General features: G+C 41.5%; 1 protein-coding gene across 3 annotated transcripts in view; it reads right to left on the reverse strand.

Annotated features, from left to right (window-relative positions):
- Positions 1 to 12,637, reverse strand: part of sbf1 (SET binding factor 1) — a 94,490-nt gene that overhangs the window by 46,833 nt on the left and 35,020 nt on the right. For 2 of the 3 annotated variants that reach the window (XM_057854342.1, XM_057854340.1), the window contains exons 5-9: positions 10,005 to 10,115; positions 6,419 to 6,448; positions 1,140 to 1,245; positions 818 to 950; positions 632 to 740 (exon numbers count right to left, since the gene is read on the reverse strand). In XM_057854342.1, coding sequence (XP_057710325.1) covers positions 632 to 740; positions 818 to 950; positions 1,140 to 1,245; positions 6,419 to 6,448; positions 10,005 to 10,115 — 489 coding nt within the window. The remainder of the gene's footprint in view (positions 1 to 631; positions 741 to 817; positions 951 to 1,139; positions 1,246 to 6,418; positions 6,449 to 10,004; positions 10,116 to 12,637) is intronic. The other variant, XM_057854341.1, reaches the window with a different exon arrangement.

Here is a 12,637-nt window from a genome sequence, read left to right on the forward strand (position 1 = left end):
GAAATTGTATCCGCGTGAATGGTGGCCAGACTCAATAGCTGGAACAGCGGTGAGTCTGGTAGACCAGGCAATCCTTCGACAGCAATTTGGTCTTGGCGATAGTGGAGTTGGGAGTGTGACTGACTGAGATTGTGGACAGGTGTCTTTTATACTGATAATGAGTTAAAACAGGTGCCATTAATACAGGTCAGACCTTGTCGGAAGAAGTTAGACCTCTTTGACAGCCAGAAATCTTGCTTGTTTGTAGGTGACCAAATACTTATTTTCCACTTTAATTTGGAAATAAATTCTTTAAAAATCAAACAATGTGATTTTCTGTTTTTTTTCCCACATTCTGTCTCTCATGGTTGAGTTTTACCCATGTTGACAATTACAGGCCTCGCTAATATTTTCAAGTAGGAGAACTTGCACAATTGGTGGTTGACTAAATACTTATTTGCCCCACTGTATGTGTGTAACAGCTTTACAAATTGTCAAAAGTGAAGGAAGTAAAGAGTTTGAAAAAAGCACAATTTCCTTGTTTGCTGTCTGTAAAGCTGAAAAACGTCAAGTTTAGTGAGGACAGAAAAAAAACGAGTCGAGTACATCGTAACACGGGGACTACCTGTATTTATCGTACTTATCCACCTACCAGTTCTTGAGTCTCGGATCGAAAAAATGAGTTGACGCCAATTATAAAAGGAGTGGGAGTGCTCAAAACCTCCAGGAGTTTTCCGGGCAAGATGGGAACATACGTGAAGCTGTGGAGACATCACTTGTTGTAATACTATAGGCAATACGCGTGTAAGGGGATGTGATCTGTCAAGTGGGGACATACCTGTATTTGAGGGGAAACATGATAGCCAGCAGTCCCCGACAGGCATCTGTTAGTCGTTGGTAACTGCTGGATAGGAACAGGATCTTGTGCTCGGTCAGGGCGGCACAGAACAGGTACAGCACGTTGACTATTCCTGTGGCAGAAAAGGAATGAAGACACATTTCTAATGCAAAATGAGTCTATTATCGCTTGGTGTATTGTATTTTTTTGAACTGTTTTATGACCTCATTGGCTGCCATTGTCACCAATAGACAATGCTGAGCAGCTAAACCAAAGATGAAAATCAGAAAATGAGTTGTTGCTATGTTCCAATTGTCCCTACCGAGCTGCCTGAAGAGCTGTGCCACACTGCTGCCGCTGACGGGTAGGGAGTCATTGATGGGAGTCTGGATAACTTGCCGGTCCCCAGCGCCTAACGTGATGGTCCGCTACAAAGGCGAGGCGAGAAGGAACAGGATCCATTAGAAAGTGACTGGTCTGGGGGGGAATTTCCAAAAAACAAGGCACATGTGTCGCTTCTCAGAAAGCAATCTGTGTGGCGTGGGTTGGAAACAGAAGCGTGAATCAGCACAATAGAAACAAAGAACACCAGAAGCTTAGCAGGTAGGTGACAAATAAGCCATTCCAGCTGAAAAACCTCATGGTAAATCCGCACCAGATCCACCGTATCGGGATCTTTATGGCAGATAGCCCACTCATATGGAAAGTGTACTGCTCTGTTTTCCATTGTCATCATGATACGGTTTAATGCGCAAGGATGAATTATTTGGGACCATAACCCAACGAATGTGGGACTTACTATTATTTCTCAAACAGCCTAGTGTACTTCTAATAGTCTAGTTAATTCGAGATAAATAATTTGCACTTGAATAGGAATAAATTAGGCAAAGCACATCGATTAGCATGGAAGCTGGATAACAGACAGCGTGTGCGCAAAATTATTGAAAACTCAATCCCAATAAATTGGAATATTGGAATTTGGATTCATAAATGTGAATGTGAATTCAATTGTGCTGGCCTTTCAAATGGTTGTATTAGGGCTGTCAAAATGATCGTGTTAACGGGCGGTAATTAATTTTTTAAAATAATCACGTTAAAATATTTGACGCAATTAACGCACATGCCCCGCTCAGATTAAAATGACAGCAGTGTAATGTCCGCTTGTTACTTGTTTTTTTTGTGTTTGGCGCCCTCTGCTGGCGCTTGGATCCAAATTATTTTATTTTACAATGAGTGAGCATGGTGTAATTATTGACATCAACAATGGCGAGCTACTAGTTTATTTTTTGATTGAAAATTTTACAATTTTTAATAAAACAAAAACATAAAGCGGGGTTTTAATATAACATTTCTATAACTTGGACTAACATTTATCTTTTAAGAACTACAAGTCTTTCTATCCATGGATCGCTTTAAGAGAATGTTAATAATGTTAATGCCATCTTGTTGATTTATTGTTACAGTAAACAAATACAGTACTTATGTACCGTATGTTGAATGTATATATCCGTCTTGTGTCTTATCTTTCCATTCCAACAACAATTTACAGAAAGATATGGCATATTTTATAGATGGTTTGAATTGCGATTAATTACGATTAATTAATTTTTAAGCTGTAATTAATTCGATTAAAAATTTTAATCGTTTAACAGCCCTAGTTTGTATGTAAAATGTCGAGTGAATACATTAAAAATACCATTGAAGATATACACTGCTGGCCAAAAGTATTGGCACCCCTGCAATTCTGTCAGATAATGCTCAATTTCTCCCAGAAAAGGATTGCAGTTACAAATGCTTTAATGAAAAAAAAAAAAAAATCATTATCATTTTACACAAAACTCCAAAAATGGGCCAGACAAAAGTATTGGCACCTTGACAGAATAACTGCGAACAACCGCTCCCGGTATCCATCAATGAGTTTCTTACAATGTACTGCTAGAAATTTAAACCGTTCTTCTTTGGCCAACTACTCCAGGTCTCTGAAATTCAAACACCCCATGAACACCATTCTTGGCCATGGTTTTACATATAGTTTATGTGTGCACAGAGATATTGGACTGTGCCAGTGATTTCTCTAAGTCTTTCGCAGACACACTAGGGTTCTTTTTTACCTCTCTGGGTATTCTGCGCTGAACTCTTGGCGGATCTTTGGTGGACGGCCACTCCTTGGGAGAGAAACAACAGTGCCAAACTCTCTCCATTTGTACACACATTCTCTGATTGTCGATTGATGAACATCCAGACGAACCATCGCTTCCGGTATCCATCAATAAGTTTCTTACAATGCTCTGCTGAAATTTTAGACTATTCTTCTTTGGCCAATTGCTCCAGGTCTCTGAGACATGAAGGGTGCCTTCTCCAAAATGCCATTTTCAGATCTCTCCACAGGTGTTCAATAGGATTTAGGTCTGGACTCATTGCTGGCCAGTCTCCAGTACTTTCTCTGAAAAGCCATTTTCTAGTGCTTTTTGAAGTGTGTTTTGTGTCATTGTCCTGCTGGAAGACCCATGACCTCTAAGGAAGACCCAGCTTTCTCACACTGGGCCCTACATTATGCTGCAAAATTTGTTGGTAGTCTTCTGACTTCATAATGCCATGCACACGGTCAAGCATTCCAGTGCCAGAGGCAGCAAAGCAACCCCAAAACATCAGGGAACCTCCGCTAAGTTTGCCTGTGGGGACCATGTTCTTTTCTTTGAAGGCCTGTTTTTTTTCCCCTGTAAACTCTATGTTGATGCCTTTTCCCATAAAGCTCTACTTTTGTATCTTTTGACCAAACAAAATTCTTCCAAAACGTTTTTTGGCTTTCTCAGATAGGTTTTGGCAAACTTGACTTTTTTGTGTCTCTGGGTCAGAAGTGGGGACTTCCTGGTTATCCTACCATAGAGTCCCTTTTCATTCAGACGCCGACAGATAGTATGGGTTGACACTGTTGTACCCTTGGACTGCGGGAAAGCTTGAACTTGTTTGGATGTTAGTCGAAGTTCTTTATCCACCATCCGCGCAATCTTTCGTTGAAATCCCTTGTCAATTTTCTTCTCCGTCCACATATAGAGAGGTTAGCCACAGTGCCATGGGCTTTACAATGGCGTACCGCAAGCAACACGTCACTTCCGTTCATTAATATTCATGACATTAGCTACTGTTGCTAAGTAGGGACAAGCCACTGGTTGTCCCTAATAGGAAATGAAGGGAAATCGTGTACGAAGGAGATGTTTACAGAGCTAAATCTACCAATTCTCTCCGAAAATGATGTGCCTGGTGCCAAATTCAGTGGCAAAGATGTGGAAGAACATTAAAATGTTCAGTTAAAGAGATGGCTTGAGTGTCGAAGGCTGAAAAAGACGGGGGGGAAAACGAGCCGACCTAAGCATAGCCTTAGCTTTTTTATCGACGCGACTGACAATGACATTCTCCTGTTTCAACAAGCTATCCTTTACCATCAGCCCTGTCTTTCTTGTATATCCTCTGGTTGTCTTACGTCTCTTACTGTTCTTGGGGGTAATTTAGTTAGCTTTGTGTAGCGATCGCAAATGCTACTCAGTGACAGCCAATGAAAACTTAATTTTTTCATTGATAACAAATCTTAATTTTATAATGTATTTACACTTCCCCCTTACTAAAGTTGTTTTTTTTTATATATATATATATAACAGAAACGGTAACAGTGGGAGTCAGATACCATTGTAATTCTTTTCAGGTCATTCATTGTCAGACAGAAGCAGTACGGCATAACGTTACGCTAAAAAAATAAGTTAAAAATATAAAAATGGCTTACCTCTTTGTCCTCTGAAAGACCATGGCAACCCAACAAAATGTTTACTGCATATGAAATGTGAATGGATTCACCGAGTTAGTGTTAAAAGTCCGTGCAAGTTGATTCGGTCTTCACATTTTTTCCTCCCGAGTTTTTGGTTTCCGGAAACGTATGAAGACACATTACCTATGTGTCGTAATGTCTAGAGTCGTTTCTACAAGTTCCAAAAAAGCAATGCGTGATTGACATGTTCGTTTTTGAAAGATTACCGGAGAAAATTGGGACAAATTACGTTGTTCCTATGCGAGGGCGGGTCTATAATGTCCCACTTCGGCTTTACTTCCGCTTTACGATGCGACGTCACGGTCTAAAAATAGCATGCGTGCGGTACGCCATTATTGATGACACTGCGCACGGTAGACACAGGAACATTCAGGTCTTTGGAGATTGCCCATGCTTCCACAAAATTTTGCTTCTCAAGTCCTCAGACAGTTCTTTGGTCTTCTTTCTTTCTCCATGCTCAATGTGGTACACACAAGGACACAGGACAGCGGTTGAGTCAACTTTAATCCATTTTAACTGGCTGCAAGTGTGATTTAGTTATTGCCACAACCGGTTATGTGCCACAGGAAAGTAACAGGTGCTGTTAATTACACAAATTAAGAGAAGCATCACATGATTTTTCGAGGGGGCCAATACTCTTGTCCGACCTGTTTTGGGAGTTTTGTGTAAAATGGTAATGATGTATTGTTTTTTTCCATTCTCTCGTGTTTTTTTCATTGCAAGCAAAATAAATGAGGAAATTACTACCAAAGCGTTTGTAATTGCAATCATTTTCTGGGAGAAATTGAGCATTATCTCACAGAAATGCAGGGGTGCCAATACTTTTGACCAGCACTGTATTTCATCACTTCAATCATTTCATCCTGGTAAAATAATGTTTCAAAAAGTTAGACCAGAAACGTGACTTTTCTATCTTTCTTGGTAAAGCTATGATGACATTTGTTTTCTCTTACTCTAAAATTGCAGAACAAGTGACAAAGAATATGAAGAAAATGTTTTCCTAGCTGTACAGTTGTCTCTTTGCACAATGGAAAATGTCCTTTTTCCTTGACTCTAATGAATATTACAGTTGTGGTAGGATGAAATAATGTTTACCACCGATTGGCAAGAAAAGAATACTCAAATCCGAGTTCTAAACCATGCCGCAGCAAATCACATAAACCGTACCACTTGGTGGAAACTTGGCTTCATGAGTGACTTTTACTTTGATCTAAATCAACTTTACAACGGATAGGTCAGACGAAAATGTGGTCATAAACGGCCGACTGCGTGACAAGAGTATTCGGCGAAGGAAAGTATGTGAAAAACTTGAAAAAGGCCCATTTGTGTTGTATGCTGCTCGCAGCAGTGTATAATTGCAGTGATTCTGAAATGGCAATTATTACAACATGATGCAAGAACAGCCATAGCTGAAAAAAACAAACAAAAGGCAAGCGTTTAGCCAAGCAATTATGTGATCTCACAACTGATCAGGAAGAATACTGAATGCAAACCACCTTTCGACCTACAGCAAGTTGAAAAAAAAAAATAGAAAAACAAAGCTGCAATAAACAATTGGCATATATTTGTGGACTATGTAATGGTAAATGAAATATCCTCGTCTTTCATTCTGGGATTTATATAAATTCAAATTATCTTGTCAGTTTACAACAAAGGATTTGAAAGTAATGAAAAACAATCAGCTGTTGATCACATATTGATTGTTGCCAAAGGGTTATGAGTGGGCCTCATTTCTAAAGGGAAATAGGTGCTTTCAGGTGAATGAAGTCAAGCAGGCGTACCCAACTGTCCCCTCTCTCCTCCTGGCCCGGCTACGCGAGCAACCCGGCAGAGTCACACAAAAAGTAACCCACAGAAAAATAGACAGATTAGAACCGACCACGCGGATTCAGAATTAGCTCAAAGTGATGGGAATATGACAGAGATAACCCAAAACAAAATAGAACACGAAGCAGCCTCTTAAGAGAAAAGTGAAGCAGATATAGTGGGGCAAATAAGTATTTAGTCAAACACCAATTGTGCAAGTTCTTCGTCTTGAAAAGATTAGAGGCCTGTTATTGTCAGCATAGGTAAACCTCAACCATGAGAGACAGAATGTGGGGGAGAAAAAAAAAAAAAAACAGAAAATCACATTGTTTGATTTTTAAAGAATTTATTTCCAAATTCGAGTGGAAAATAAGTATTTGGTCACCTACAAACAAGCAAGATTTCGGGCTGTCAAAGAGGTCTGACTTCTTCTAACGAGGTCTAACGAGGTCTAACGAGGCTCCACTTGTTACCTGTATTAATGGCACCTGTTTTAACTCATTATCGGTATAAAAGACACCTGTCCACAACCCCAGTCAGTCACACTCCAAACTCCACTATGGCCAAGACCAAAGAGCTGTCAAAGGACACCAGAGACAAAATTGTAAACCTGCACCAGCCTGTGAAGACAATAGGTAAACTGCTTGGTGTAAAGAAATCAACTGTGGGAGCAATTATTAGAAAATGGAAGACATACAAGACCACTGATAATCTCCCTCAATCTGGGGCTCCATGCAAAAGCTCACCTCATGGCGTCAAAATGATAACAAGAGCGGTGAGCAAAAATCCCAGAACCACTCGGAAGGGACCTAGTGAATCACCTACAGCAGGGGTCCCCATCTGCCGGGCCGCGGACCGGTACCGGTCTGTGCCACATTTGCTACCGGGCTGCACAGAAATAATAATTTAATAACGACCGCATTCTGGCCGAATTAACCCTGTGCCCCTGCTTAACACACCAATATCTCTGTCTACTCTAGATATAATACTACGGGATGGATTACAATGTTGTCATAGAAGTCCATTGATTGGACTGCTAGCAGTACATCTTGTTTGTATATATAACATATATATGTGCGCTTGTCCTCGATAATAAAGTATTACTAGGCCGCGGGCGCAGCACATTTGTTCCCGGAAATAATTAGCCCCCACACGAGCGAAGATAACTGGAAAACAGACATCTTTGGAGATGTTTTTACGGCGAAAAGGATATTTTTACGGTGAAAAAGGCACCTGACGAGCCTACAACTTCGAAGACCCACGAACTGCGAAGGAGTGGATTCGTGACCCGTTTGTGAATAAACAGAGATGGCAAATGACGGCGACCTTATTAAACGTACATTTGAGACAACAACTCTACCGAGGTTCTGGATTAAAGTCATTCTGGAATATCCTGACATCGCGACAAGAGCATTGAAAACCTTGCTACAATTTCCAACATCGTATCTTTGTGAAGCGGGCTTATTAATTAATGTTTAACGACAAGGCGAAGTCGTTAATGGTGAGCGCGGTGTGCAGCTGTTGTGTGCAGCTTACATGGCAGGTTGAATCTGAGGAAAACTTTTCTACAAGTCCTTCCATGATCAAACGTAAGTTAATATTACGTTCTTTCAAGAAAGTTTGTAGTGTTTACTTTGGAATCGCTGCATTTGCGCATTTTGCGGCTATGTTTAACGTTACGCACATGTGCAGAACCGCATCGTTGCAATTTTTGATGGGTTGCAAAATTTGTCAGAACACCGGTCCGTTGGGGACCCCTGACCTACAGAGAGCTGGGACCACAGTAACAAAGGCTACTATCAGTAACACAATGCGCCGCCAGGGACTCAAATCCTGCACTGCCAGACGTGTCCCCCTGCTGAAGAAAGTGCACGTCCAGGCCCGTCTGCGGTTCGCTACAGAGCATTTGGATGATCCAGAAGAGGACTGGGAGAATGTGTTATGGTCAGATGAAACCAAAATAGAACTTTTTGGTAAAAACACAGGTTCTCGTGTTTGGAGGAGAAAGAATACTCAATTGCATCCGAAGAACACCATACCCACTGTGAAGCATGGGGGTGGAAACATCATGCTTTGGGGCTGTTTTTCTGCACAGTGACCATGACGACTGATCTGTTGAAAGGAAAGAATAAATGGGGCCATGTATCAAGAGATTTTGAGTGAAAATCTCCTTCCATCAGCAAGGGCATTGAAGATGAGACGTGGCTGGGTCTTTCAGCATGACAATGATCCCACACACAGCCAGGGCAACAAATTGGATTCGTAAGAAGCATTTCAAGGTCTTGGAGTGGTCGAGCCAGTCTCCAGATCTCAACCCCATAAAAAATCTGTGGAGGGAATTGAAAGTCCGTGTTGCCCAACGACAGCCCCAAAACATCACCGCTCCAGAGGAGATCTGCATGGAGGAATGGGCCAAAATACCAGCAACAGTGTGTGAAAAGCTTGTGAAGAGTTACAGAAAACGTTTGGCCTCCGTTATTGCCAACAAAGGGTACATAACAAAGTATTGTGATGAACTTTTGGTATTGACCACTTATTTTCGACCATGATTTGTAAATAACTTCTTTAAAAATCAAACGATTTTCTGGGTTTTTTTTCCACATTCTGTCTCTCATGGTTGAGGTTTACCCATGTTGACAATTAGAGGCGTCTCTAATATTTTCAAGTGGGAGAACTTGCACAATTAGTGGTTGACTAAATACTTATTTGCACCACTGTATAAGTCATTTGTACCTCTAGTCTGAATATGTCTCACAAAATAAGCATCGGATAATGAGTTGAGGCCTTTTGCGGCCATATGTTAAAGTTTTTACATGTGCAGTCAGTGTGTTAAGACTAATTACATCTGATTCGTCCATTCAGATGGCCCGGTCGGAAGCCATCTGCCATTCCATATGGTCAGCTAGCAAGTGAACTCGGACTGGTCTGGCTGACGTTACAGCATGCGGTGCTTTTTTTTTTTAATTTTTTTTTTTTTTTTTATGTGTGTGAAATGTATACAGTACATGAATGTGTGAACACTGAAAGCCACTGGTTAAAAATCACAAAAAAGGCAAAACAGACAAGAATCAACATTCTGCGGACATGGTTTGATCTCAAAACAAACACAAAAAAGCTTTAGTGGCATTATTTACAGACAATTTGATACATTCCTTAAAGAAAGTCTGATTTGAAAAGAATCACTGAGTGGTAGGTAGGGAGCTTGGGCGTTCGATGTTACCTGGAGACAGGCCAGCAGCCAGTCACAGGCCGGCACCTGAGGGACCATGTCTAAACTACAAACTGGGGACTCAATTATCTGTAACACAGAGGAACCGGTGCACAATTGGGGAAGCACAGAGATGACACATTGGGTTAGAACACAAACCCAATATCCTCAAATAGGCTCCATGCTCCCTGGAATTAGTCTTAATAATCTCAGCTCATAGAAGGTCTTGTTTGTAAATGGTAGATTAACGTGCATTTTCTGAAGGGTTCTTTTTGGTGTTACGATAGGAATGGTGATCATATTTCATTTGTAATCATTTGGACTTGGCAGAAAAACGGAGATTCAGTAGTTACCTGGGAGCCTCCAGCGATGGGGATGACGCAAGTGAGCAGATTTCCGATGACTGTCTCCAAGGGGACTGTCAGGCCATCAACATGGACGGTGTAGACCAATGCTAGACAGTTCTGCTCAGAGAACAAAGGAGGGATGTACAAATAAGACACTGGTCAAGGAAAGAGTACAGTCTGTACAGTGTTCTGCAAATAAAATTGAGTGTAGTTGATTGAGTTCAAGGTTTTTATGACCATGAACCAATGCCAAAAGAACACAAAGTGTTTGAAATGGTCACTCCGCGTTACTAAAATGACTGAGCTATTCTTATTAAAAGAGGTATAGACAAGTTTCAGAAGCGAAACATGAGCGGCACCATCTTTGACATTTTCTGCCACGGACTTCCAGTTTAGACAGAACAACATCCCGGTGCCGGGATTGGCGATGGGGCGATGTAGGGTCGGTTGCCAACGGGCCTACACTCACAAGGGATTCACATTGTTACTGGTTTCTAGATCACAGAGCTGATTTGTGTACACTCCACCCCTCCCAATCACTAAGGTTATAGACTCCCCCATCCCCCTCCCCTTCTTTCCCTGGTCAACAGGCCCCCGCACATGGTGGCAACCTGAAATACAGCTAGCTCACGATAGCACCAACATATTCATAGTTAGTGTAGGTGCTCAGTGTATTTATTGTTTTTGTTTGTGTTTATTTTCTTTCTTTTCTTGTGTTTCTCTTCTTTTCTTCTGTTGCCCCATAACCCCTTCCTGTTCACTGCATTGTCATAATTAATGAGGTATGTTGAATGATCACAATGGGAGTATGTCATACTCTCAATATGAAACATTAAAACTGTTCAGGCCATCCGGACACTTAGACTTCCATTCTCCGTGTCAAACAGCTGAACAGGACAGGTTTTAAAAAATAAAAATAAAAAATGAAAATTAGGACACCCGTGGAAGCCTGTGTGTTTTCAAACATGTTTGGTTCAGGCATGAAAATGGGTCAGGGGTTAAAAAGGTGAGAAGGGTGTGGAGGAAATACAGTGGGGAGAACAAGTATTTGATACACTGCCAATTTTGCTGGTTTTCCCACTTGCAAGCCATGTAGAGGTCTGTAATTTGTATCATAAGTTCTCTTCAACTGTGAGGGACGGAATCTAATACAAAAATCTAGAAAATCACATTGTATAATTTTTAAATAATAAATTTGTATTTTACTGCATGAAATAAGTAATTGATACATAACCAACTAATAAATATTTCGGCTCTTAGTTCATTTTTAAGAACCCTTCCTGTTCTCCACTCATTACCAGAAGTAACTGCACATGTTTGAACTTGTTACCTGTATAAAAGACACCTGTTCACATGCTCAAACAAACAAACTCCAACCTCTCCACAATGGCCAAGACGAAAGAGCTGTGTAAGGACATCAGGGATAAAATAATAGACCTGCACAAGGCTGTGATGGGCTACAGGAAAATAAGCAAGCAGCTTGGTGAGAAGGTAACAACTGTTGGGAGCGATTATTAGAAAATGGAGGAAGTTCAAGTTGACGGTCAATCTGCCTCGTTTTGGGGCTCCATGCAAGATCTCACCTAGTGGGGCATCACTGATCATGAGGAAGGTGAGGGATCAGCCCAGAACTACACGGCAGGACCTGGTCAATGACCTGAAGAGAGCTGGAACCACAGTCTCGATGAAAACCATCGGAAACACATTACGCCGTCATGGATTAAAATCCTACAGCGCACGCAAGGTTCCGCTGCTGAAGCCAGTGCATGTCCAGACACGTCTGAAGTCTGCCACTGACCACCTGGATGATCCAGAGGAGCAATGGGAGAAGGTCATGTGGTCTGATGGGACCAAAATTGAACTTTTTGGTCTAAACTCGGCTCGTCGTGTTTGGAGGAAAAAGAAGGATAAGTACAACTCCAAGAACACCATCCCAACCGTGAAACATGGAGGAGGAAACATCATTTTTTTGGGGCTGCTTCTCTGCCAAGGGTACAGGACGACTGCACCGTATTGAGGGGAGGATGGATGGGGCTATGTATCGCCATTTCTTGGCTGACAACCTCCTTCCTTCAGTGAGAGACCTGAAGATGGGTCGTGGCTGGGTCTTCCAGCATGACGACGACCCAAATAAAGAGTGGCTCCGTAAGAAGCATCTTAAGGTCCTGGAGTGGCCTTAGCCAGTCACCAGATCTGAACCCGATAGAAAATCTATGGAGGGAGCTGAAAGTCCGTGTTGCCCGGCAGCAGCCCCGAAACCTGAAGGCTCTGGAGAAGATCTGCATGGAGGAGTGGGCCAAAATCCCTGCTGCAGTGTGTGCAAACCTTGTCAAGGACTACAGGAAACGTTTGGTATCTGTAATAGCAAACAAAGGTTTCTGTACCAAATATTAAGTTTTTTTGATGGATTCAAATACTTATTTCATCCAATTAAAAACGTGATTTTCTGTTTTTTTGTAGATTCCGTCCCTCACAGTTGAAGAGAACTTATACAAATTACAGACCTCTTCATCCTTTGCAAGTAGGAAAACCAGCAAAATCGGCAGTGTATCAAATAGTTGTTCTCCCCACTGTATATATATTATCGGTTATCGTATCGGTGTCGGCCTTAAGGAGCAGGAAGTTATCGATATCGGTAT

Source organism: Corythoichthys intestinalis, chromosome 13 (genome assembly GCF_030265065.1).
Source record: "Corythoichthys intestinalis isolate RoL2023-P3 chromosome 13, ASM3026506v1, whole genome shotgun sequence".
NCBI lineage: Eukaryota > Metazoa > Chordata > Actinopteri > Syngnathiformes > Syngnathidae > Corythoichthys > Corythoichthys intestinalis.